Raw genomic sequence first — 22956 nt, 5'->3', positions numbered from 1 at the left:
GTAAGAAATTTTAAAAATATTTTGAAAATTTTGCAAAACTTCATTTTTCTGTCAACTTTTTTGTAATTAAATAATTGAATTTTTTTGCGAGAAAAAACATTAAATTATGATTCATCAAAAGCATAATTAATTTAGTAGACTTCTCCAGCCTAATGTGGATATTGTAGGATGATGTAAGAATTGGACAATATTAAAATGGCATAATCAGAGATTAGAATTACCTAAAGATACTATATTTCATAATATTAATAATTATATATATTGTTATGGTGATTATTAACATAATGAATGAATTAATAACAATCAAATATAATTTGATTTTTGACATATTTGCTGCTGAGATGATCAACGCTTTTATCGTTAATATCCCGAATACGATTTTAATTAATTAATATAGTTTAAATATATTCATATATAGTATTTAAAACAGTTTAAACGACTTTTCGGATTCGCTCCGAGATTTAAGTGCTTTTTACATTTCAGTGTTATTTTGTTGTTAAAGCATATGTATTATTAGTAGACAAATATTGTTGTGGACTCACACTACAATAGAGCATTTAAATTTCGGATCTATATCCTTAACGGACAATATAACGAAATATTTCCCGGATATGTTACAAAGAAAATTGTACATACATATAAGAATGTGCCTACATAAGAAAGATATTTATATGTATGTTAAGAATTTTGCGTAATTATTGTTATATAAGATACGAAATATAATTGAAAGATCAAAGATACCTGAAAATTTGTTGCAACGTAATTTCGCTACATGGAGAGAAAGAAAATAATATGTACATAATTATATATGTATACACACATACATATTTAAATTTATCGCGAAATATATAACATATTTACGATAAAAAAAAATTAATATTATTAGGTCATAGATACGTAGTTTTCGTATCTACTCCTTGATCTGATCCTTTTTTTTTAAATTTAAAATATACTGCAATATATTCTCTACTTAGAACAAACTACATTGAACAAAAGATCCATGTTGCTATAATATAAAGAATTAATAAAAGATTTTCAATTGTATCTCTCTCAAGACTACTTTTTAATGTTTATTTTTCAATTTTAGCTAATGTCTTTTAACTGTAAAATAGAAATTGAAATACTATGTGTCATATATTTTTTTACATTTTTATTATTGAAATAAGAATCAAATCTTTAATATTGATTAGAATTGGCACAATAATCGATATGAATAATGGATCGATACACTCATATCGCAAAGTGAAAGGAATTAAGGTTTCTAGAGAAAGTGTTGTTCTCCATGAACGATCAAATGATATATGTGCATTATAATGACACGTGACGTTATCGCACGATACCAATGTTGAATTCAAATTCAGAATATTTCAGTTGTGACAGGAATAAAATCTTTTTGACAAAAAATATCAAATCTAAAACAAAAACTTAGAACAGGAAATAAATCATTTTCTATCTGATTATTATTATTGATAAGCCGCTTGAAATGATAAGATAGCATCGATTACCGATTAATAATAATAGTAAAATCACAAAAATTCATATATATAATATTTGATATGTATTATATTTTATTTCTAACAAATAGTTTCTTCCAGATATCTTATTCCACTTATTAAATGTCGCTCGAATTTCAGAGAATTTTAATTTGAAACTATCAATCATTGAATGTTACAAAATTAAGAAGTACTAAAGAAAAGAATGATCGAGTATCAGATTTTTATTTCAAGAAAATGTTCAAGATAATTAAAATTACAAAAAATAAAATCGACTTTTCGCCGATCAAAGAATTTATTATCGAGTAACGAGTTCCGTGTGTATTATTACGATGCACCATGTATTAACCGCGCCTGAGATCAGCCCTGCGCAATGAGTCACGGTACGAGACCGCCGCGAGAGAAGCGACCGCGTACGTACCGCGTCGCCAGTGACGCCAGTGTCGCCATGCCGTGATCGCGTCAGTGTTCGCGGGGCGTTTTTTCGACGCGGTTCTCCGTATGTATCCCGTCGTGTCGCGGCGTATCGTTCGACTTCGACCCAATACGGTGGAATGATCGGCGGGAGAGCGGCCTACCTCGTTTCGCACGGCCGGTGAATATATTGCGTTGCTCAACATCGCGCAACGATCTCGAACGAGGAGCTGAAACGAGAGCTCTCGAAACTAACCGGCGACAAGTATATAGGAACGGTCGACTCTCGGCGCACCTTCCAAACGCCGCGACTCCTCTTCCCGAAAGACGCGCCTTTTTTCGTCCTTCCGCGTTCGCGAAGTTCTCGGTACTCGAGCGTCGATTTATGGGAAGCTATCGCGAATTTTCCGAAAAACGTGATCGACGAGACCGCACGTTCGATTTGACGATAAGCGTGTGAATAATGACGGCGATAATCGCGCGGTTACGATTTATGAGAATTATTATCCTGTGACAGGATTTATAGCTTCGATTCCGAGAAGCGCATCTCGACGGGTATGTATATTCGTTCATTGACTCCATGTTATTGACATCTTATTGATACTGTTAATTTATTGATTGCTTTATCAAGTCTTGAATTTTTACGCTTGATTTTATTTTCCGCAATCGATATATTCGCATAAAAATTATATATTTAGAATTCAGATTTATATTACATATTTTATCATTTATTTTTATATTTCTGCTTGTTTATTTTTTCGCGTGTTTGAATAAAAAGATAATTTCCAATAATTTAAGATCATAGTATTAATATATTTATTTATTTTCAAAGTCTATTTTGAATAATTCTTTTTTTCACAAGATAAAAATAATAAATAGAATTTTACAAATATAATATTTTTTCTTTTTATTGATTCTCTTGATTTTTACCACTTATTTTTTATTTACATACAATTTTATCAAAAAGATATGTTTGTTTTATCTAAAAAGGATAAAAGAAAAAACCATATAGTTGTCATATTTTTATTCAGAATGGATTTTGGAAATAACATACACGTTTCTCTATGTTTTCAAAAATAATTATTCAAATTTTTCATCTTTGCGATAAAGAAGAATATATTTTTGTAGAGTGATAATTTTAATTAATAAAATTAATTAAAAAATATATATATTTATTAATATATCTGTATAAAAAAATGTAAATTAAAATATTGGAGCAAAAAGATTTTAAATTCGAATTAACATTATCTCCACTGCTTTATACGCTTATTTTAATATTATTCTGTCACATTTTTTTTTTTGTAACAAGCTTTTGCATTGTTTCCGCTTTGAGAGTTATACATGTAGCATGAACACAGCATGCATTGTCAGCTTTATTTCTTCTTACCGTGCATTTAACGTTAAACATGATTGTTATCGTCACTTTGTATACGTATGTGTCATATCTGTCATATTTTTACATGACGTACAATTTTCATTATATAAAATTCCAAGGCAGCTATAGTCACGACAATTATGCAACGAGAACGTACGGTAACTTTTTCATTTCTTTACGCGCGTGTGCTTATCAATCTGAACTCTTTAATCGATAACTCCGGCTTCGTTTTATTTCTTGTTTTTTGCCAGGCTCGAGCTGATCTCATCGTTGCTATTAATACACAGATTTCAACGTGTTTTGTTTTCATTTAATTTTTCCCCGAGAAAAATGCAAGAAAATGTTGCCACGGTATAGAAGATTGAAATTTAATTTATCGGTTCAAGATTTACACAGGTCTCACCTCTCTCCTTTTTTTTCGTCGGAATTGTTTACGACGCCGATAATTCTTGCTAATTAAGTGGTTGTTGATGTGCGTGATTATGTGCAAATATATATATATATATATATATATATATATATATATATATATATATTGTATCTCTCTCGCTGTCATTTGACTCTTGCTTCGCTCTACTTTTAATTGCTTACGAACGAGTTTCATTCCTTTATTATACATACGATTCGCGTAACAACGTGATAGTAGTACGGATTCGCTATGGAAATATGAATGAGAAATATGAACAATAAAGTTATCACTTACGGCAATAGATTTTGGAAACGTATAATATATAAAAATTTATTTTTTCTGAATAAAATAATTATTTTATTTTATAAAGCAGGAGAGTGTCAAATTCGATAGAAAATACTTAGCTCTCCGTATATGTGCATTCCATTTTTTAAATTTTATTTTTTAAGCCCAAATTTTTTCTCTCTGAAATTGTTCGGCTAAAATGTAAAAGTAAAATGTTACTTGAAAGTATTTTTCTCTGTGGGATTCAAGTAACCGAAAATTATTAAAATTTCCTAAATCTCGGATGCTTAAAGATATTATAATTCAGCTTACAACCATGATAAATTCAGACGTGCGTGTCCGAAGACGCGGATGGAACACCGGAAATTCTACGGCGGTACCCGATCATTGGTGTAGAATATTTGTTAGCTTCCGGGAAATGCTCGCTTCGTTAGGCTCGATCTACAGACGCTTTTACACACGCTCGCGCGGTGCTATTTAATTATCATTGGTCTCTTTATCTTTAGTTTTCAGCTCGGCCTGATTATCCTTTGGCTTGACTCCCGATTAAAAAACAAAAAGCAAAAAAAAAACGCAAAGGCAAAAGACAGAGTTGCCGTGGGTGGACTAAAACTTATCGCTTTTCTCTACGCGCTCTATGCGGAAAAATCTTGATGGGCAGATTCTTTCCGTAACAACCGCATTTACACGTCTGGGAGGCTCCTCTTCTGCTTTTACGGCACAGGGCGAGGGTGATGCTTTGTCGCCTACGACGATTCGAGATTTAACTGTGCGAAAGAGCCCACATCGATGCCGAAGTCGGCAACTAAGTGGAAATTCTGGAGGTCTCTTTTATCTTTATTTTTATATGCGAAAATAAAGCCTGAATATACATGCACATCCTCTTCGCGAGGATTGTACGAGCGTCGGTTGCACCAGCATCGTTGAACACGATTTGATTAGATTTTCCTTTATTACATTTTCAAGCGTGTTTTATTTTCAGATCATACTTTCTCATATTTCATAAATAAAAAAAAAAAAAATTGAATTAAAGTTGTATCACACGCACATAAAATAAAAAAAATCAAAGCGTGTAATATTTTCAGTATCGAAAATTAATATAAAAAATTTTTTAAATGAATATTTTTTTTTAGAGTTGCTTGACTTTTATTTAAATTTTCCTTTTGGATATAATTATACGTAAGGATGATCGTAATTAATTGAATCGTTATTTTACTGTTTTATTTATATTATATATATATATATGTATGTATATATGTATGTATGTATGTATGTATAAAGCCAGTCGAATCGATATTTAATTAAGCAAGTTGTTGGTGCAACTCCTCCCTCAACAGTTTATTGATGTATCATCGATACATCGATGATGCTGTTATATTTCATAACTGTGCCGTTCTTTTCGGATGCAAAGAATAAGAGAACTCGCCCTGATTTAACACTGCGATAATTAAATCTACTAACTTCTCACAAAGGATAATCAGAATTTAAATTTTATATCGATGCGTCGATATAATATTTTTTTATTGCAATTGTGGAAAATTAATCGATCGCGTGTACTGCATTGCGGTGTGCAAGTTGCACTGCAGACGAGAGGCAGCCACGTGCCGTATAAGTAAAGCTGTGTGGGTAGAGCATGGCGCGTATGTGTGTATGCGCGCGAAATAACATGAATCTTGCACATTCTTCAAGGAAGGTTACGCAAACGATTTCATTGAAACAACGATTGGTTGGCATAGTAAACGAAACGGGTATTTGAAGTTAACTTTAACACTACAACTCTCTTACAAATATGTATGTAAATCTGCCGTGCTCTTGTATCGAATAACTTGTGATCGCAAATGTCATCTCTCTATCTATTTATTTATAAGTCTTGTTATTTTTATTTATAAGTTTAGTTATTTTTAGCACTTTGACGTGCCTTTATTTTTCCTTCGAAGAAGAATCGCGAGTGTGCGAATTGAGTAATATAATGCTGCCGTCAATATACGCGCATATTTTGACAATCGCAGAGAGCGTACAGAATTCGTTTCCTTGTATCTCATACACGTTATCATGCCTAAGGTTTCCGTTATCGATCACGTAATCTGGAACATCGTATTTTTCCATGCGAAAATTTTACGCGCGCGTGACCTTCGCGCCTGCTTGCGCGCGTATATTTCTTGTATCTTGCATATGTATGAAATGACGCAAATATTGTTTTGCAGGAAGTCGAAGAGGGCCGTTCTCGAGGAGAACGACCAGAAGGAGAGTAAGCGCAAACGCTCGGCATCGCCTGTGGTGGTCACACAGATGATCAGACAGGACTACGATCGAATACCGGAACAGGAAACCGACGAGATCAAGACGAGAAGGACGATGGAACATCCGTTGAACAGTCGCTTATCGCCGAAAGTCACGTCGATCACGGAAGATTATGAGATCAGCAATCACGTGCTAGGTCTCGGCATCAACGGGAAAGTCGTGCAGTGTTATGACAGAAACACGAGGCAGAAGTATGCCCTCAAGGTAAGCGCAAGCGCTTGCCTGAAATCCATAATCTTGTTTCGAATTCTTTGAGGTACTGTTGCATATAAGTAAAAGAAGATTTTTGTTAAGATTTCGAAGCTTTCATTTGATTAGATTCCTAGTTTTTCCTCAAAATTTATTTAACTTTGCTTGAGAAAAACCAATTCAGAAGAAAATACAGATATTTACTTTCTTTCTTCTTTTTTTTAATAACAAATGTACATAAATGTCTTAATTATTACATTTTTTTATAGATATAAAATGTATTTCTCAAAAAGAAATTGCCATATTATATTAACAAAAATTTAAGACGATATTGGAGAGAGAATTGAATGGCAGAATAATTTCCTAAAATCACAAAACTTTTCTGAATAAATGTAAATTGTATGCAATATTATTAGCGTCATGTTTAAAAATTTTAGTTTGAACAGCAAAGTCTTTAGTCTATAATTAATCGGAGAAAGTTACCGATTCAAAGTCTCTATTAAATTGTTTAAAATTTTTTGAATAATTCTACTTCTACTTGTTAGACTCTCTTTAGGAACATTTTTTATTGAAAATTATATTTCTCGCGTGTGGGAACTTGAAATAAAAATAACATCGCAAAATATACGGAGATCGAGTTATTTATCGCAAGGTTAAGAGCAACGCATCGGCTTTTTTCATTCTCAATGTGCTTCGCGCGAGCATCCTCGGTTATTTTTAAGATATTGAAAGCGACGGTTTACGTATCCAAAGGTGTTAATCCGTTTGGTTAACACCTCTTTAAAGGAGCATTGATCGGCCGCTTAGCCGTATCGATATCCGCTTGGCCACATGAAGGTGCGATCATCGGCTAAACGATGTCCAAGCATGTTCAGACCGCGAGTCATCCTCTATTTATACCCTGGTGATTTCCCCGTTCGACGATGTCAGACCTTCAACGTATCTCCCCTCGAAGGTGGCCTGGCTCTTATTTTACGGCGGTCAAAAAAATTTAATCACCATCGTGGGAGCAGTTTCTACGAGAAAGTTGACGTCGCCCGTCGACGCGTTTTCGCTCATCGGATCTTGTGATTCTCGTCACGAGACGAGAAGGAAAGGTTGAAAGGCTATCACGATTCATAGTTAAATTATTCATTATTGCTCTGAACTATATCTCTTGCGCGGCGAATTGCAAAGCAACATACAGAACGATAGAGAAAAAGAGTTTGCTGGATGCTAATAATTACAATTATTTGATCGAATTAACGTTTAATCAAGTAATATTCATATTAACGTATTGCCGCCAATCGATATTATATTATTTCACCATTATCTGGATGGTCCTATCTCTTTCTTTCATTCATTTTGTGATAATATTTGATATGATATGATCGATATCATAAAGTACATGTATTATATCTCGAAATTACGTGTTTTGTACTAGATTAGTGCAATATCTTGCCGAAATGTAAGGTTCAAGATTGCATTCTTTAACCCAAGCATTTTTGCAGTCGATATTTCTCTTTACGATGAAAATATCATTTAATACAAAAATATTTATCTTGTATAATTTTTTAAATTACTTTAGTTTATTATGATCGCGCTTCAACGAGATTCATACAGTTTAAAATCGATAATGAGCTAATTGCGAAAGCTACGTCTCTTCTTGTAAAAATCCCGCGATCTATGAGATCAGCTGTAGAAATAATTTGACGGCAGTTTGACGAATAATGTTGATTACAGAATGTAGATACATAGAATGCCGATGATCGATTATACGAGTATCACGTGACGCTTACATGTCCTAAGACATGATCGCCGTGATGTATATCTTTTTGTTTGTATGTGTATGTTCATATTTCCAATATTATAAATCAATAATTAAATCTTGAAGCAAAAGTAATTTATATTTAAAACATTTGCACCGCTAAGAATTATTTTTATAGCACTTGATGATATAACATACATATTTCCTTTTCAACAATGAATTTCGCAAGTTTGTTTTTTTAATTTTGCGTGAGGAGCTTGTAATTCTTTTTATCCGAAAATTTCGAGAGATATTTCTCTCTCTCTCTCTCTCTCTCTCTCTCTCTCTCTTTCTCTGTCTCTCTCTGTCTCTCCCTCTCTCTTAGAGAGTCTAAAGGTCGTTTTTATAAAACACACACATACTTCGCCGTTTAACCTCACGTCGTTCTCGCCATGAAAAGATATCTATACCATGACGTTTCTCGGACTCGTTACAAAAATAATCAGAATGTTCCACACGAAATTTCGGAAGGGCGTTTGCAGTATCGAGGAATTACATACCGCGGGGAACTCGTGTCGCTATGATTTTTCGCAGTGGCACATATGACGCGGCGTCAAGTGTAAACATTTCTCTCGCGTTCGTGGAAAACATTTTTTTTTCTTTTTTTTTCCACGATAAATACAGAAACTTCTCACTCTGGCGATATTTCTTTATCAAAGCATTTAAACTCTTACGCGTTTACTAAAAATATCTTTTCTTATTTTGCTTGTCTCAGCAGAGTGTTATCTCTCATCGTATAACGCGTGTGATACGAGATGCTCGGAGAAAGTCACGTGCGCTTTAACGCGAGACTCTCTCGCGGTATCAATCATTAATTCTTTTCTTCTGCCGTTGCGCGTATCATTTGCGTGTGTCATCAGCGTTTAGATTCGCGATTATTGACTTCTCGTCGCGTTTTTTTTAGCGACGTCAGTCATAAACCGCGCAATTTTTTCGAGCAGACGCAGAATGCGACGAGTATGTACACGAGTTGCACGCGGAGCGATTCCGAGCAATGGGTTGCGCAAAAAAAAAAAAAAAAAAAAAAAAATGTACCAAGTACAAGCTCGCGACTTATATATTCGCGATGCATGATCTCATTTTTTTCCGGCGCAAAAGTTATATGTCAATGGCTTCGGAGAAGTATCGGGGTTCCCGAGAGACGTTCGTCCATCGTTGGGGGTCAAAGTGGCACGATCGTTAAAACTGTCGTAAGAGTCATGATCGTCGTATCAGTCAACGTAATGAATATTGACAAGTCGCGATCGTGAGATACGAGCATCCTTTTCGCATTATATTTTTCTTTATTTTTAATACACTATGATAACGAGACGCTGAGGAAGTTGCAATACCGTTGCAACTGAGTAATAGCATCGAATCGATCGCGTATATTAACGGGAATTGAAACGGAAAGAGAGATACGAAAGATATAAAAAAAAAATTATCTATTACGAAAGTGTTCTCACACCTTACGCAACTTGAGTATATATGTATATATTTGATTATCTTCTTTCGTAAAAAATAAAGATAGTAAAAATGAATCTAAAATTTTACGAATAAACATTAATTTTTTTATTATTTTATTTTATCATTCAAAGATATCTTTATCCTCGCTAATTTTATATATAAAAAAGTAAGATTGATCGCGCGATTTTGATTGACAGTTCGGAGAAACCCATACGGATCGAAATCGCTATTCGAAATCTCAAAAAATATTACGTCATTATTATTACATATAATGATGAATTAAATTATCAAACATACTCAGCCACGTGTATATTGTTTCTTTGTTAAAAGGTTCTCTCTCTCTCTCTCTCTCACACAATGTGTGATTGAATTTAATCTTATCAGTGATTTTATCCGCACTATTCTGATTATTGCAATGGTGGGTGCGCAGATTATGTATTATTGTGATATAACGCTACTGTTTCACTTCGTAAAGAATGGCGGTTTTTCCTACACAGAGTGTTTCCAAATTCCATTATGATTTTAATTAAAATATCTTCAAGAGATCATAAAAAATCAAAATTTGAATTTTCAATATTTTGTGAAAAATATTTCTCTCTCTCTCTCTCTCTCTCTCAAATTCTACTTATCGACAATAATAGTTTGACTTTTATCTTACTTTTATTTTTCAGCAAGAACTAAAGAAACAGGTAGAATATATTATTTAAACGTCACTTATAACTAATGTTTCTGGGAAAGGCTCTTGAAACAATTCAGGTGGCAGAATTACATTTTAACATGTCGCGGTGACATGTATCTCTCGACGACGATATATTCATATTACGTAAACACCGATAGCATCCGCAGTTTCAACGCTCGATTGTTAAAAATTCAATATATTTTATCGACGTCATGTCACACCGTGTCGTTTCAAGCCAATTTCTCGCCGCCGCGAATATGCTCTCGTTGATTGATTACTGGCTGTCAGTCGGCCAACATTTTCTGCTTCTTACCAGTTAGTAATCACATGCGTCGTTTTATACTTATCCGCCTGCGTCTTGTTACACGCATATCGTCCTATATATATAACAGAAATCCTCGGCTCTAGAAAAGCATTTACATCTTATATATAATAATTATTTTATATTGTATATATGTGTGTGTGTGTATGTGTGTGTACTAATATCGTATGTACGATAAGGAAGTATAGTTGTAACGATGACGAAATCGCAAACGATTGATTTTTCCATGGCCAATTCCGCTTGACTGACGCGTATAACCCTGCAGTAGACGTAATAGTTCAATGGAACATAAGGAAGGAGCGATCGATCGTGCGTTTCCACGAGCGTGACGTGGTCGCGTTGCTCACGTTGTTGGCTTTTATAGCCAAGCATGTAAAATGCCCAGCGCGCGCATAAAACTACGTGCGTAATAATCTGATCTGTCGCCAGGAAAATTATCGGACTGACAATTCCGCGCGTCCATCTGTCTACTTGGAGGGGCGAGGTGATTTACACGAGTCGAGAAGTGCTAATCTCATTAGCATAGCTCTTTGCACAAAGTCCCGTACATATTAGTCTTTGACACGTGATCGTTTTGCTATTTTTACCGACACGCCTATATCAGATGGATGAGATTATAACGGAAAAGCTCATTCTGTTAGCGATTGCAATTCATTGAATCGTAGGTTTTTTTTTTGTTTTTTTTTTCCTTCCAATGATTAGGAGACGTAAAATCTTTCATTTCATGAGTCTCGTTAAATTTGTATCTGTTTGTTTTTTTACTTGCGTGGATAGCTTTTTCTATTTTTCGATTTTAATCTCTCTTAATCCAACTTTGCATTATATTTATAACGCAAGTGTTTATATATTGTTTACTCATATGAATTTCAGTAACACCAACATAAAATGGAAATATACGATGTTCCAGAAATATATATCACCCCAGAGTCTCTCTCTAATTATAAATATTCTAATTATAAAATATACTGGGAACTCTTTCCCTGTGAACATTATAAGAGATATATTAATATCGAGTATAAGTATATATAGATTTGTCTACTAATCATAAGCAAACTTTCTATTTTTTTTTTAAGTCAATTTTATATTCAGTTCTAACATAAAAATTAAATCTGATATTAATATTGATTTTTATCTTAACATTTTTATGTTTCATTGCACATAAAATTCGAATCCGTTATGTGATGTTGTATATAGATTTTTTCTTTTCGTGCAAACAAGATTTTTCCTTTCGTAAGAGCTCCTATTATTACCAGTGTCGACGGTCTCTTATCCGGATTAGGCACAAATCTTAAGAACCGGTTCTCTAACTCTCTTTTCACTATTTCATATGTCCGGCACTCCGTATATACTTTTAGATCATTCAACGTACCAGGTTACAAAAGCGTGCAAGTCATCCTCTTCCGTCTTATTGCTAATTTCGTTTTAATGTCTCTCTTGTATCGCAAGAAAAATATTCCAACTTAAAATAAGAAATATCAAACTCTTTTAAAAATTTGAGCGCCGATACAACGAGTTTCATCTCATTTTGATTTCATCAACGATTTAATTTGAAGAATATAAGAAATATCGTTTTTTTTTTTTTTTTTTTTTTTTTTTTAACTGATTTTAGATACTATGATACGTCACTGATTTCAATTTCCCATCGTCGCAATAAATAGCTCAATTTTAAACAGAAAATCCTGTATTCTTTTGTGAAAGAATCGCGTGAATTTTTTTTTAGTAAGATAATACAACGTTTATATAAAAATGTTGTTTGTTACTCATTTCCATAATGTCGCATAAATTAAACGGTATATTAACATGAATGAATCATTTCTGTCGCTCAAAAATGACATACCGTTCATCGCCGGTATGAATATATAAGCGACACGGCTATTTTAGGTTCTCACCGCGTCACAATAGATATCTGCGATAATTCATATAACTGTCCGAGAAGATCGTACAAAAGGGCACACCATTACGTGCCCATTTAAAGGCAAGCCACGCATGTGCGTGTAATCACGTGCTCGATTGCTGATAAATTTTGAATAGCAAGTTATCCGGTATAATTGACCAATCAGTATTGTACCGTCAATAATTTACGTGTCATTCACCTTTATATGTCGCAAAAAATCTAATGTTTCTTGTTATATACGGTGTGTACTTAAATGTAAAGTTCTATCCAATTGGAAAATCTTATTTAACAATTATTTTCAATTTTAATGATTTAACAAATTTAAAATTTATCTTTATTTTTATTTTATTTTTTTTATTTTATTTTATTAAAACATTGAAATATTACAAAGGGATTGTAAACGATCAAAAAATGATGAACTTCTTTTTGCAAATTGAACTTTTGAAAAGTGTATAATTAAATTTAACTTAATTTAAAATTAATAAATAATAAAGAAAATATATAAAAGAATAAATAAAATTTATAAAACAAACACGACTAAATAGCGAGATAAATTTAATTAGTCAAATTTACTTGTACAAATTTACAATTATTATTCCAGAATTTTAATTAAAAAAGGCAACAAGAGATATTTAATGTAGACATGTAGAGTATCGAGAAGTCGTGCTTTTAAAGGCGATAAGTTTGTCATCATCGCCATCTGTGTGGAACTTGTTTTTTTTGCTGCATGCATATATGTATCTCCGCTTTTTTTCTTCTCTTTTTTTTATATCATTAATCATATTTATCGGAAATATACGATAATTGGATGTTTATCAATCATCGTGTTAGTTACACAACTGCTACAGATTATTTCTATTATTACGATTTGTTAGGAGAACGATGTGAAAAATATAAAAAAGACTATCTAGGAGATTATCCCCTACATCGGTTTTGCGTGATAAACATAATCACGAGCTATGAGTCAATTCGTTACCTGCTAAAGCTAAAATGATGTGGACGAAACTGAAACGCGATGTGAAATACTGATACGAGTAGCTGAGTTATGATTTCGAATCTAGCAAGTCATTTATCGGGATTTTTAATGAAGAGCTACTGTACTCAGATCATTATATATATATATACACAATAACGCTTAATTTTAATATATTTAAAATGTTAAATGTATTAAAATTAGTCGTTTTTTCACACATATAGCGATATAATAAAAATTTGTAACAAATATTTTCCAAAAATGTTTACGTTCCATTTAATTATTAAATAAAATCGTTTTTTAATTTGCTCTTTATTTTTACGATTTAATAACAAATTCCTGTTAAAGTAAGCATGTTGTTTTAAATTGCACATTGTTTGCATTATTTGCAGGTTTTGCATGACTGCGCAAAGGCACGAAGAGAAGTCGAGCTTCACTGGAGGGCATCTAACTGTAGGCATATAGTTCAAGTAAAAGATGTATATGAAAATTCCTACAGTGGAAATAAATGTCTGCTGGTAGTTATGGAATGGTATGTAAATAATACTCCTCTCTTTTAATGTTTGACTGTGATTGTTTATCACTATAATTATTCAATTTATGTTCAATTCTTTTTTTTTAGTATGGAAGGTGGAGAGTTATTCCAAAGGATACAAGATAGACAAGACGGTGCCTTTACTGAAAGAGGTATAGCTTTGCGTTTCTCTCGAATTTGCCAAATTTGCTATTTTTAAAAACTGTGTAAATTGTGTTTTTTACAGAAGCTGCGCAAGTGATGTACGAAATTTGTGTCGCGGTAAAACACTTACACGACATGAACATCACTCATAGGGATCTAAAACCTGAGAATCTTTTATATTCTAAACCAGGTAAATTATATATCTTTTAAAATATTACTTAAATTATATTTGTTTTCCCAAAGTGTAATAACTTTGAAGACATTAATAACTCATATTTTATAATCTTACGAGAGTTAACCACACGTTATCTATAGACCTTGAAAAGTTATGACTGCAATGATTGCTTTTACGATAATTTTATCTATATATACTTTCCAAAAGACTAACAGACACATGTCGCACATAAATGAATTATGTATTGTTATTGTTATATTATATATTGATTTCTAGATAACACTGGAATTCTGAAACTCACCGACTTTGGATTTGCCAAAGAAACACATTTAAAGGACACGTTACAAACGCCATGTTATACACCTTACTATGTCGGTAAGTTTATGTTTTATTATACCAATATACATACACATTCATGTATTTAAAACTCAGTCAATAATTAAAAGTAATAATTCGTTTTTATTATTTTATTTTTAGCTCCGGAAGTTTTAGGCCCAGAAAAATATGACAAAAGTTGTGATATTTGGTCACTGGGGGTAATCATGTATATATTGTGAGTGCATACGTTTTTATATGTTTTATATTTGATATTATACATTTAATTATTTTTGATTTATTACTTTTCTTTTTTAATTATACAGCATTCTCAGTGCTTAATGGTTCTTATTGCCTCGATCATGCGTTATAATTGAAAACATACATTACGATGATGCATTTGTAACGTTATCACTATTTTTAGACTGTGCGGCTTCCCGCCATTCTATAGTAATCACGGATTGGCGATTTCTCCCGGGATGAAAAAAAGGATCCGATTAGGACAATACGATTTTCCAAATCCTGAATGGGCGAATGTAAGCCAGGAAGCGAAGAATCTTATTAAGGGCATGCTGTGTATCGATCCTGCGGAAAGATTGCAGATCAACGATGTGATGCGTAACAACTGGATCGCCGTAAGAATACATACACATTCTACAATATAGACAACTTTATATATATAAATTCTCTTTATATTTTTTTCAAAATATATATTCTTTCTCTGTTCAGAAATACACGGAAGTGCCTGCTACTCCCTTACACACCGGACGCGTTTTACGCGAGGGTGAGGAAATGTGGCCCGAAGTGCAGGAGGAGATGACGCGATCGTTGGCGACAATGCGCGTTGATTACGATACGGCATGTTTGAAGCAACTTGATCATACGAACAATCCTCTGCTAAATAAACGACGACGCGCGAAACAATCCGCGAACAGTGCGACGGTCCCGCCGGCTGCCAGTCCTACAGCCGCATCCTAGGAAGAGGACAGTGCCAGAACCAGACGGAACTGGACCTTTTTTCTACGAAGATGCGTCAGATACAGCATGGTCGTAATGAGGATCATTCTCTGACTGTTGCATTTTAAGAAGCGAAAATAATTCCGGAATAGAATAGTAATATCGAAAGGCACTTAAATCATGTCTTGCACGCACGCACTCCATTACGCGTTTAATCTATTGAGAGCGAGAAACGGTATCTTTTTAGACCAAAAACAATAAAACGCGCAACAAAGACAATATTGCCCCAACAAATGTAAGTAAATGCGATGCCTTTTTAATTACTGAACGATATCACAGTCATTTTTGACTGAAAAAGATTCATTTAAAAATATTCTGTGAGAAAAATATGCTATATTAATCAACTGTAGGTTTGAGCAACTGTATACACATATATGTAAACACAAGGTAAACATTGGTTATCGAGTATTAATATCACCATGTTCGTCATTAGTTCCATTTTCGTCAGAAATTAATAATTACCATTATTTGAATGTGTAATGACTTTTAGAGGCATTAAAAGAAAATTGGCGAATCACTAGATAGTATTGTTGAAAGTGTCTTCTCATTCAAATTCTAAAACTTGATAGATCATAATCAAGAAAGTATCTAATGAAACTTAAAAAATATTCTTTTTTTCCTTAATAAAACCTGTCTTATTCATTCTGTCACATATCCATTTAAAAGAAAAAATTAAAGAATTATAGCTTATTTCTTTGAAAGAACCAAAAAATATATTTTTTCAAGAGTTTATTATATGTACCTTCAACAACTAAGCTACTCAAAAGTCAATAAATATTTGGGGGGGGGGGGGGTTCTTTCCATCTTATATCTTTTATATGTTCTGTAAACATACATATATATTCTAAAATAGGTGCCGACTATTTAAAAAAGAGTTTGTTTTAATCGGAAATATATAAAATCTCTATGCAAAAATATAAATATAAAAATAATATGAAAATTATTTTATTTGTATATTATTGACTAGCTATAGAGAGAGATAATTGTATTCACATACTTATCAATCATTCTAAAAAATTTACTTGCTGTTAATGTATAATGAAATACGCAATATTTGTATTCTTCATTGAATTTTTAAAACATAATTAGGATATTTTTTATGTAATATTGTACTATCTTCTGCCCGTCCATAACCTATTTTATATAAATATGTGCATAAATTTTCATAATTATTATTCACATTAATTCACAAGAATTTTTTATTTGATCTTTTTTATACTGATACAATTAATTTAGGCCATAGTGAAATTTAATTATTTGTATTCCAATATTTATCATATCTTTAACATGTACGATATATATATATGTGTTTAATTATGTTAGCATATATTTGGACTCTACTTAGAATTTTAATCACATCAATTATGCTTGAGAGAGAGGCTGAGTATATTTTAATGATTTAAATCTGTTCTTTATTTAAATCACGAATATCATATTTTAGAACAATTGAATGTTACAAACAAAGTAGATTTAGCATAGTATTTTAGTACTACATCATTAAAAATAATAAATGTGGAAGTTGTATATATTTTTACTTAATATTATTCGAAGCTAGTGCGTTTCTACGATTGTGTAGAAGAATCGTTAGAGATTCAGAAGATTTAAAAAATGGAATCTATAAATTTAGTCAACGAATTTTCAGTATCTGAAACATATAACGTGATATTCTATCAATTATAATACAATTAATGACTGGTAAATTAAACGAGAAAATGGAAGAGTTTCACGTGCCTATAATTTTAATTAAAATCAAATTAACATATTGTTATGGATACATTCTAGAATATTTGCGCAGGCGATAATTGTCAATAAAATATGTAATATTGCGCAAAGAGAGTAGCAACTTATAATATTTTTAAAGGGAGTCATTTTTTGGGTATACCTAACATGATATAAATGTATGTGTATGTGAGAGATATATTTATAGAAAACTTATAGGAAGAATTATTAGAAAATTCCAAATTAAAATATATTATATAGATAATATAAGTTTTTAATTATATAGAGTATACACAGTTCCTCGTGTTCTATATTGATTAAATAAATTATATTTGTAATAATGAAATAGCGTGCACACAATTCACATACATGCTAGTTCAATTTGGACTTTATGGTTATATAAATTAGTTTAGTAGCAAGATATTTTTATAATAAGTCGAAGATTCGACTTGCATTTACAAGGGGGGAAAAAAAAGGACAATAATTAAACATATTCTTTCAGACCATCATTACTTAGTTACTTGTTCAATTGCAGTTTTCTGTATTATAATGATAAAATCATGTATTTTTAACGTGTGACGACGCTGCAGATTTTCATAGGCTGTAACGTTTATATGTATAATCACAAATAATGTTATAATTAAAATAACAGAAAATATTTTATATCTATATTTTAATATTATTTTTTAACTTATTATCGCGAAATTTATTCATTCAATATGATTATTATTATACTTTTTATTTTCGGATTATTAAAGAACAAAGACAATATTTGAGAATTATGTGTGTATTTTATTCGTTTTTATTACATCTGATGCAATATTTAATAATCATGAAATGTAACATGATCTATGAATTGCTAAATTAGGTATTTAGTTTGTAAATATATTTGGTATGTTCAAATGAAACATGGATTGAGACTTTTATAAAACAACGATCTGTAACCCATGTTTTAGTTGAATATATCATATACAATTACTATTTTAAGAGTTCAATTATCAAATGCAATGTTAATTATTACAATAATTATTACTTATTTAATATTCATTATTAAATGTGTCTTATAAAACAAACATATACTTTGAAATAAATCATCCAAATAAATCTAAATAATGCGTTAATTTGTTTTATAATACTTAGTCCAATTAGGAATGGACAAAACTGTGGGGAATTATTTACTACCAATTTGATTTTGTATGTTCAAGAAACTGTTGTATTGCGCAGATTTCTAGATTTACAATTATGTATTACATAAATATGTGACTGTTGATATAGAAAGCACATTTATGTTTCATTATAAACTGCTTAAAAAAATCAGTACAAAAAGGAACACAATCAAGTTTTAGCATATATATAGATATTTTACACAACGCTCGAGATATTTTTTGCACGTGTTATAATAATTTCGATACATCTATATTGCTATTATAATCGAAATATAAATGATGAAAGTTGAAGTAATATCTAGTATATATGTATGAGCAACAAGAGCTTACCAAACAATAATAAAGAGTAGATGTGCAAATATAAAACATCTGTCATTTAATTAGTTGACCGCATGCAAAATGAATGCGCCAATTAAGCGTCACGGATATTTTTAACAATTACATAAATAATACATTATAAATTATTAAAAATATATAGATTTTTTTCTTTTGTTTGTGCATACAAAAGCCACCCACATTTAATTTTTTCTTTTTTTATTATAAATTTTTCACTGTTAATTTTCCATGTCATACAAGGAAATACCTCAAGTGTCATTAATAAGTTTACTTACTAAGGCTTCTCATTAATCAGATTTATCGATTGAAAAAAATGAAAACAATTCTCTCTATAATCATAAGAGTTTATCATAATTTAATTTCTCGCATATCTTCCACTCTTTCTTTCTCTCTCTATCTCACTTTAATCTATTAATATAAACTATAGATACACAGTAGGAGATTTTTTCTTCAATTGTATCAAATTGTATGTATACCAATGCAACTATATATGATACATGGTATTATATCCATAAAGAAGTATATATCCTTTTATATATCCTTTATTTGATGATGTGATATATTTGAAATAATAATTCTATTCATAGATGCTTGTGATACTAATAAAACGAATTATTTTTTCACAGCTTCACAGACAAAATCTATTTTTTTATGTTATATATAATTAATTAGACTTCAAAATACAACTTTTTTTAGTTATATAATATTGAAAATAGTATGCATTATGTATATGTGCTGTAGCTAATTCGCGGATATTGTACAATTAATGCAAAAAGTATTATAATCCATCATACTCTAAAAGTTTATCTAAAAGTTTATATATCAAATGCCAAACTATATATATATACTCTTTAATTACAACTCACTGGGCCCCGGAAGTAAAATATTTCTCTGTATATAAGGTTTACAAATCGCACAAATGGTAAAGTAAAACGTTCATTCAAAAAGACACAATGTGATCTCTAAGAATTTGCTAAGAGCTATTGGAATGTAGAGGAATCACGAACTTAGGTCCAAACGGCGATTTATACGTGATGCCGACATCGGAATATACCTTGTTTGGCAATGCGAGATTGCATAGGTACAATCTACCATTGTCGACGCTGTGCGACAATGGTAGCGCACCTAACAGACTGAATTTACTAAGAATACCGGGTGTACCTGTCGCCGGTGGTTCGATAGCGAGTACGGGTGCGCGATTGCTGTTTGCCCATCTGGCTATCGGTGTGATTACCCTCGGTGAATCCTCGTCGCAGAGTGCCACGAGTATCAGATCTACCAGCGACGGCAGATTCTTGACTTTAGTCTCTACTTTGTTTTCTGTTAGCCTATACAGCGATAGCTCCTGCAAAAGAAACACGTCTTCCGCGCTTTCCACGAACACGATCGTCTTGACACCGTGACTAGACAATTGTCGAGCACAATTAATGCCTGCGGCGCCAGAACGATGCGGTCCGCACAGCGCGACCACGGTTGGCCACTGATGCGCGTTGTTCGGATTTAGTCGATGACTTCCGCCCAATAATTGGAGGATAAGCTCAGCACCAGCACGACCGAGAAGTTCCACCTATCGAAGAAACATTGATTCAAATATTTAATAAAGATATAATAAAAAAAAGTTATATATAATATGTGTGAATAGTTAGGCAAACATAATATCAGTCATACTTTGAAAATCTTTACTTTAAATTGTAATAACTTTCTTATCAAAGTAAACCAGTTTGTCAATCTATATTTTTTCTTAGACATATAGTGTTGCAAAAGTAAATTTGCTTTATTTTTATAGAGTTTTTTTAGTTATCATTCTGCACTTTCGATTTTATGAAAAAGAAATAATTAAAAATATCGATACAAACCCTACGTTCCCAACTTATTCCCAGTCTATCTGCCGCACCTATCAACTGCCGGTGAAGATTAAGAGTGATGCTCGGAATTACTAAACCGTTATCTGTAACATATTCCTTTTCACTAGGGCAAGGCACCACAATCTGTCTGAGTACTGTAGGTTCGGATACGAGAATGTTTTCATCGGGTCGATAGATAGCTGTAGTACCCCGGTTGCTTTCTGACTGTCTAACAATATCTGGTTTTAAGGAGTTTATTTCTTGCCATACAGCCTGCATGATAAATCGTAATTACAGTAAAGTAACCACAAGCAATATTACATATCTCAAATTCTCTCTCTGATATATTATAAAATAAATTAAATAATTCTTAAATAGTAAAATAAAATCCAACCTCTTTATTGAACAATGCTAAGTTCTTTTCAAAATCAAAGTCTTGTTGTAAAGACTGATCAATTGGGGTACCAAAAGTATGCTCGTCTCTTTCCAGCGCTCTTTGCTTATGAGTTAATCTTTTGGAAATGGATTTATTATTAGACGCATTATTTTCGACTGTAAAATTTAAAAACTGTTATGTTGAGATAATCGCATATAAATGTGCATACATAAATACATAAATTATATATACATCAATGTACCTGAAGCAATCTTCCCATTTGGAGTTTGCTCTACTTGCTGCTGGTTAGACTCGACAGGTTTTTTTAAATTTGCTTGTGGTTGACAACTTGCCGCTTGCAATACAGCACATTCTGAAATAGATCGCCCAGCCCTTTTCGCAATTGGCCTCTTCACAATCACCTTACTCTGTAGTTGCATATCATTTGCATTAGTTCCTACTTCTTCTGTCGATATAATCTCAAGCTTTTGTATATCTCTTACACTGCAAGAATAAGAATAACTATATTTAATATATATGCTTGCGTTAACTATACATTATTGCAATCTATAAAGATTCAATTATACATACATACATACATACATCTATACAGATGATTTATTATTATTCTTTCTATCATTATATATTGTATAATATATCAAAAATATATTAACACACAATGCAAATTTACCTCAGGTTAACAATGGATGAAGTATGCGGTATGCCATTGCAAAATGTTTTTGCCAATGTCAGGTTATTCTTATTTAGATCAATAATTTTGCCTTGATAAGTAATATCGTCAATACATTTTACAGAAACAGTACAACCCAGGAACTGCTCAGACATTTTTATCTGCAGTTGTATATAAAAAATATAGAGGTTAATCTAGAGCTTTCATATTTGTTACACATTTATTATCACAATTATAATATTGCTAATCAAATAAAAAAATTTAATAACTTGTGAATAATAATATATGAATTTTAGTTTAAAATGTAGCGTAAGAGAGAAATGCTACAATTTATATTAGAAAAATAATTTATTTTCTAATGATTTATAAATTGATTTATGAAACAAATATATTGTAAATATAACAACAAAAATCAAAATTATAGTAGCAATATACAGTGTTTCTTTTTCTTGTACATATTAAATGTTTTAAAAATTTATTGTTTATATTATTTAATACATTACATCCGAATCTGCATTCTATCCTTTATTCCATGTATATATCAAAGTATATATTTGAGAGAGAGAGAGAGAGAGAGCATAAATTTTTTCAATCACAAAACTTTTGGAGTTATATAAGTCACAAGTGTAACATGTAATGTAAATAAATTAATAAATATAAAAATATACATATATATAAACATAAAAATTACCGGTTTTTGATATCAGAAGAAAAATTTCTCTCAGGTATGTTACAGGTTAAAATCGTGTAACAACTGTTGAGAGAAATAACTATAGCGAGTATTTACATACCCAAATGAAAAAAAAGATGGAAGTAAAGATGATTAGACGACGAAACAATAAATCACAGTAACGAGTTTAACAACTTAATATTGCGTACTAATTTCTGTAAGTCGGTATGTTATATACGAATCACCGTCATTACGTACATATATATATATATATATATATATATATATATATATATTACGTGTATAATGCGCGTGGTTGTGATATTGGATATTTTTCACAATATAAATATATATAATTTTATAAGCAAGTTAGTTAGTAATTTTAAATATAATGCTTAAAAT

At 31.6% G+C, this 22956-nt stretch overlaps 2 protein-coding genes across 4 annotated transcripts; one reads left to right on the top strand and one right to left on the bottom strand.

Annotated features, from left to right (window-relative positions):
* Positions 1-1945: 1945 nt before the first annotated feature.
* Mapk-ak2 (MAP kinase-activated protein kinase 2) lies at positions 1946-19010 on the top strand. Its single transcript, XM_070295697.1, is given in 11 exon segments — positions 1946-2462; positions 4483-4755; positions 4758-4800; positions 6181-6481; positions 13959-14098; positions 14189-14253; positions 14328-14435; positions 14697-14795; positions 14898-14973; positions 15160-15370; positions 15465-19010. Coding segments are annotated over 10 exon segments (1434 nt in total). The 5' UTR covers positions 1946-2462; positions 4483-4613; the 3' UTR covers positions 15714-19010.
* On the bottom strand, positions 18646-22773 carry Edc3 (enhancer of mRNA-decapping protein 3). Of its 3 annotated transcripts, none has more exons than XM_070295700.1 (6): positions 22676-22773; positions 21885-22045; positions 21456-21697; positions 21212-21369; positions 20830-21090; positions 18646-20540 (listed from the first exon to the last, which is right to left on the bottom strand). In XM_070295700.1, the coding sequence occupies exons 2-6, from the start codon at positions 22037-22039 to the stop codon at positions 19947-19949; spliced, it is 1410 nt and encodes a 469-aa protein (XP_070151801.1). In that variant the 5' UTR covers positions 22040-22045; positions 22676-22773; the 3' UTR covers positions 18646-19946. The 3 variants fall into 3 exon arrangements, with proteins under 3 accessions (XP_070151801.1, XP_070151800.1, XP_070151802.1); XM_070295699.1 differs by lacking the exon at positions 22676-22773 and adding an exon at positions 22576-22665; XM_070295701.1 differs by lacking the exon at positions 22676-22773 and adding an exon at positions 22388-22405.
* Positions 22774-22956: the final 183 nt, after the last annotated feature.

The sequence above is a fragment of the Polyergus mexicanus genome, unplaced genomic scaffold (assembly GCF_030449975.1).
Source record: "Polyergus mexicanus isolate NDT 795.1 unplaced genomic scaffold, iyPolMexi1.0 SCAF_5, whole genome shotgun sequence".
NCBI classification, from domain to species: Eukaryota; Metazoa; Arthropoda; class Insecta; order Hymenoptera; family Formicidae; genus Polyergus; species Polyergus mexicanus.
This window is presented reverse-complemented; position numbering and strand designations above follow the sequence as displayed.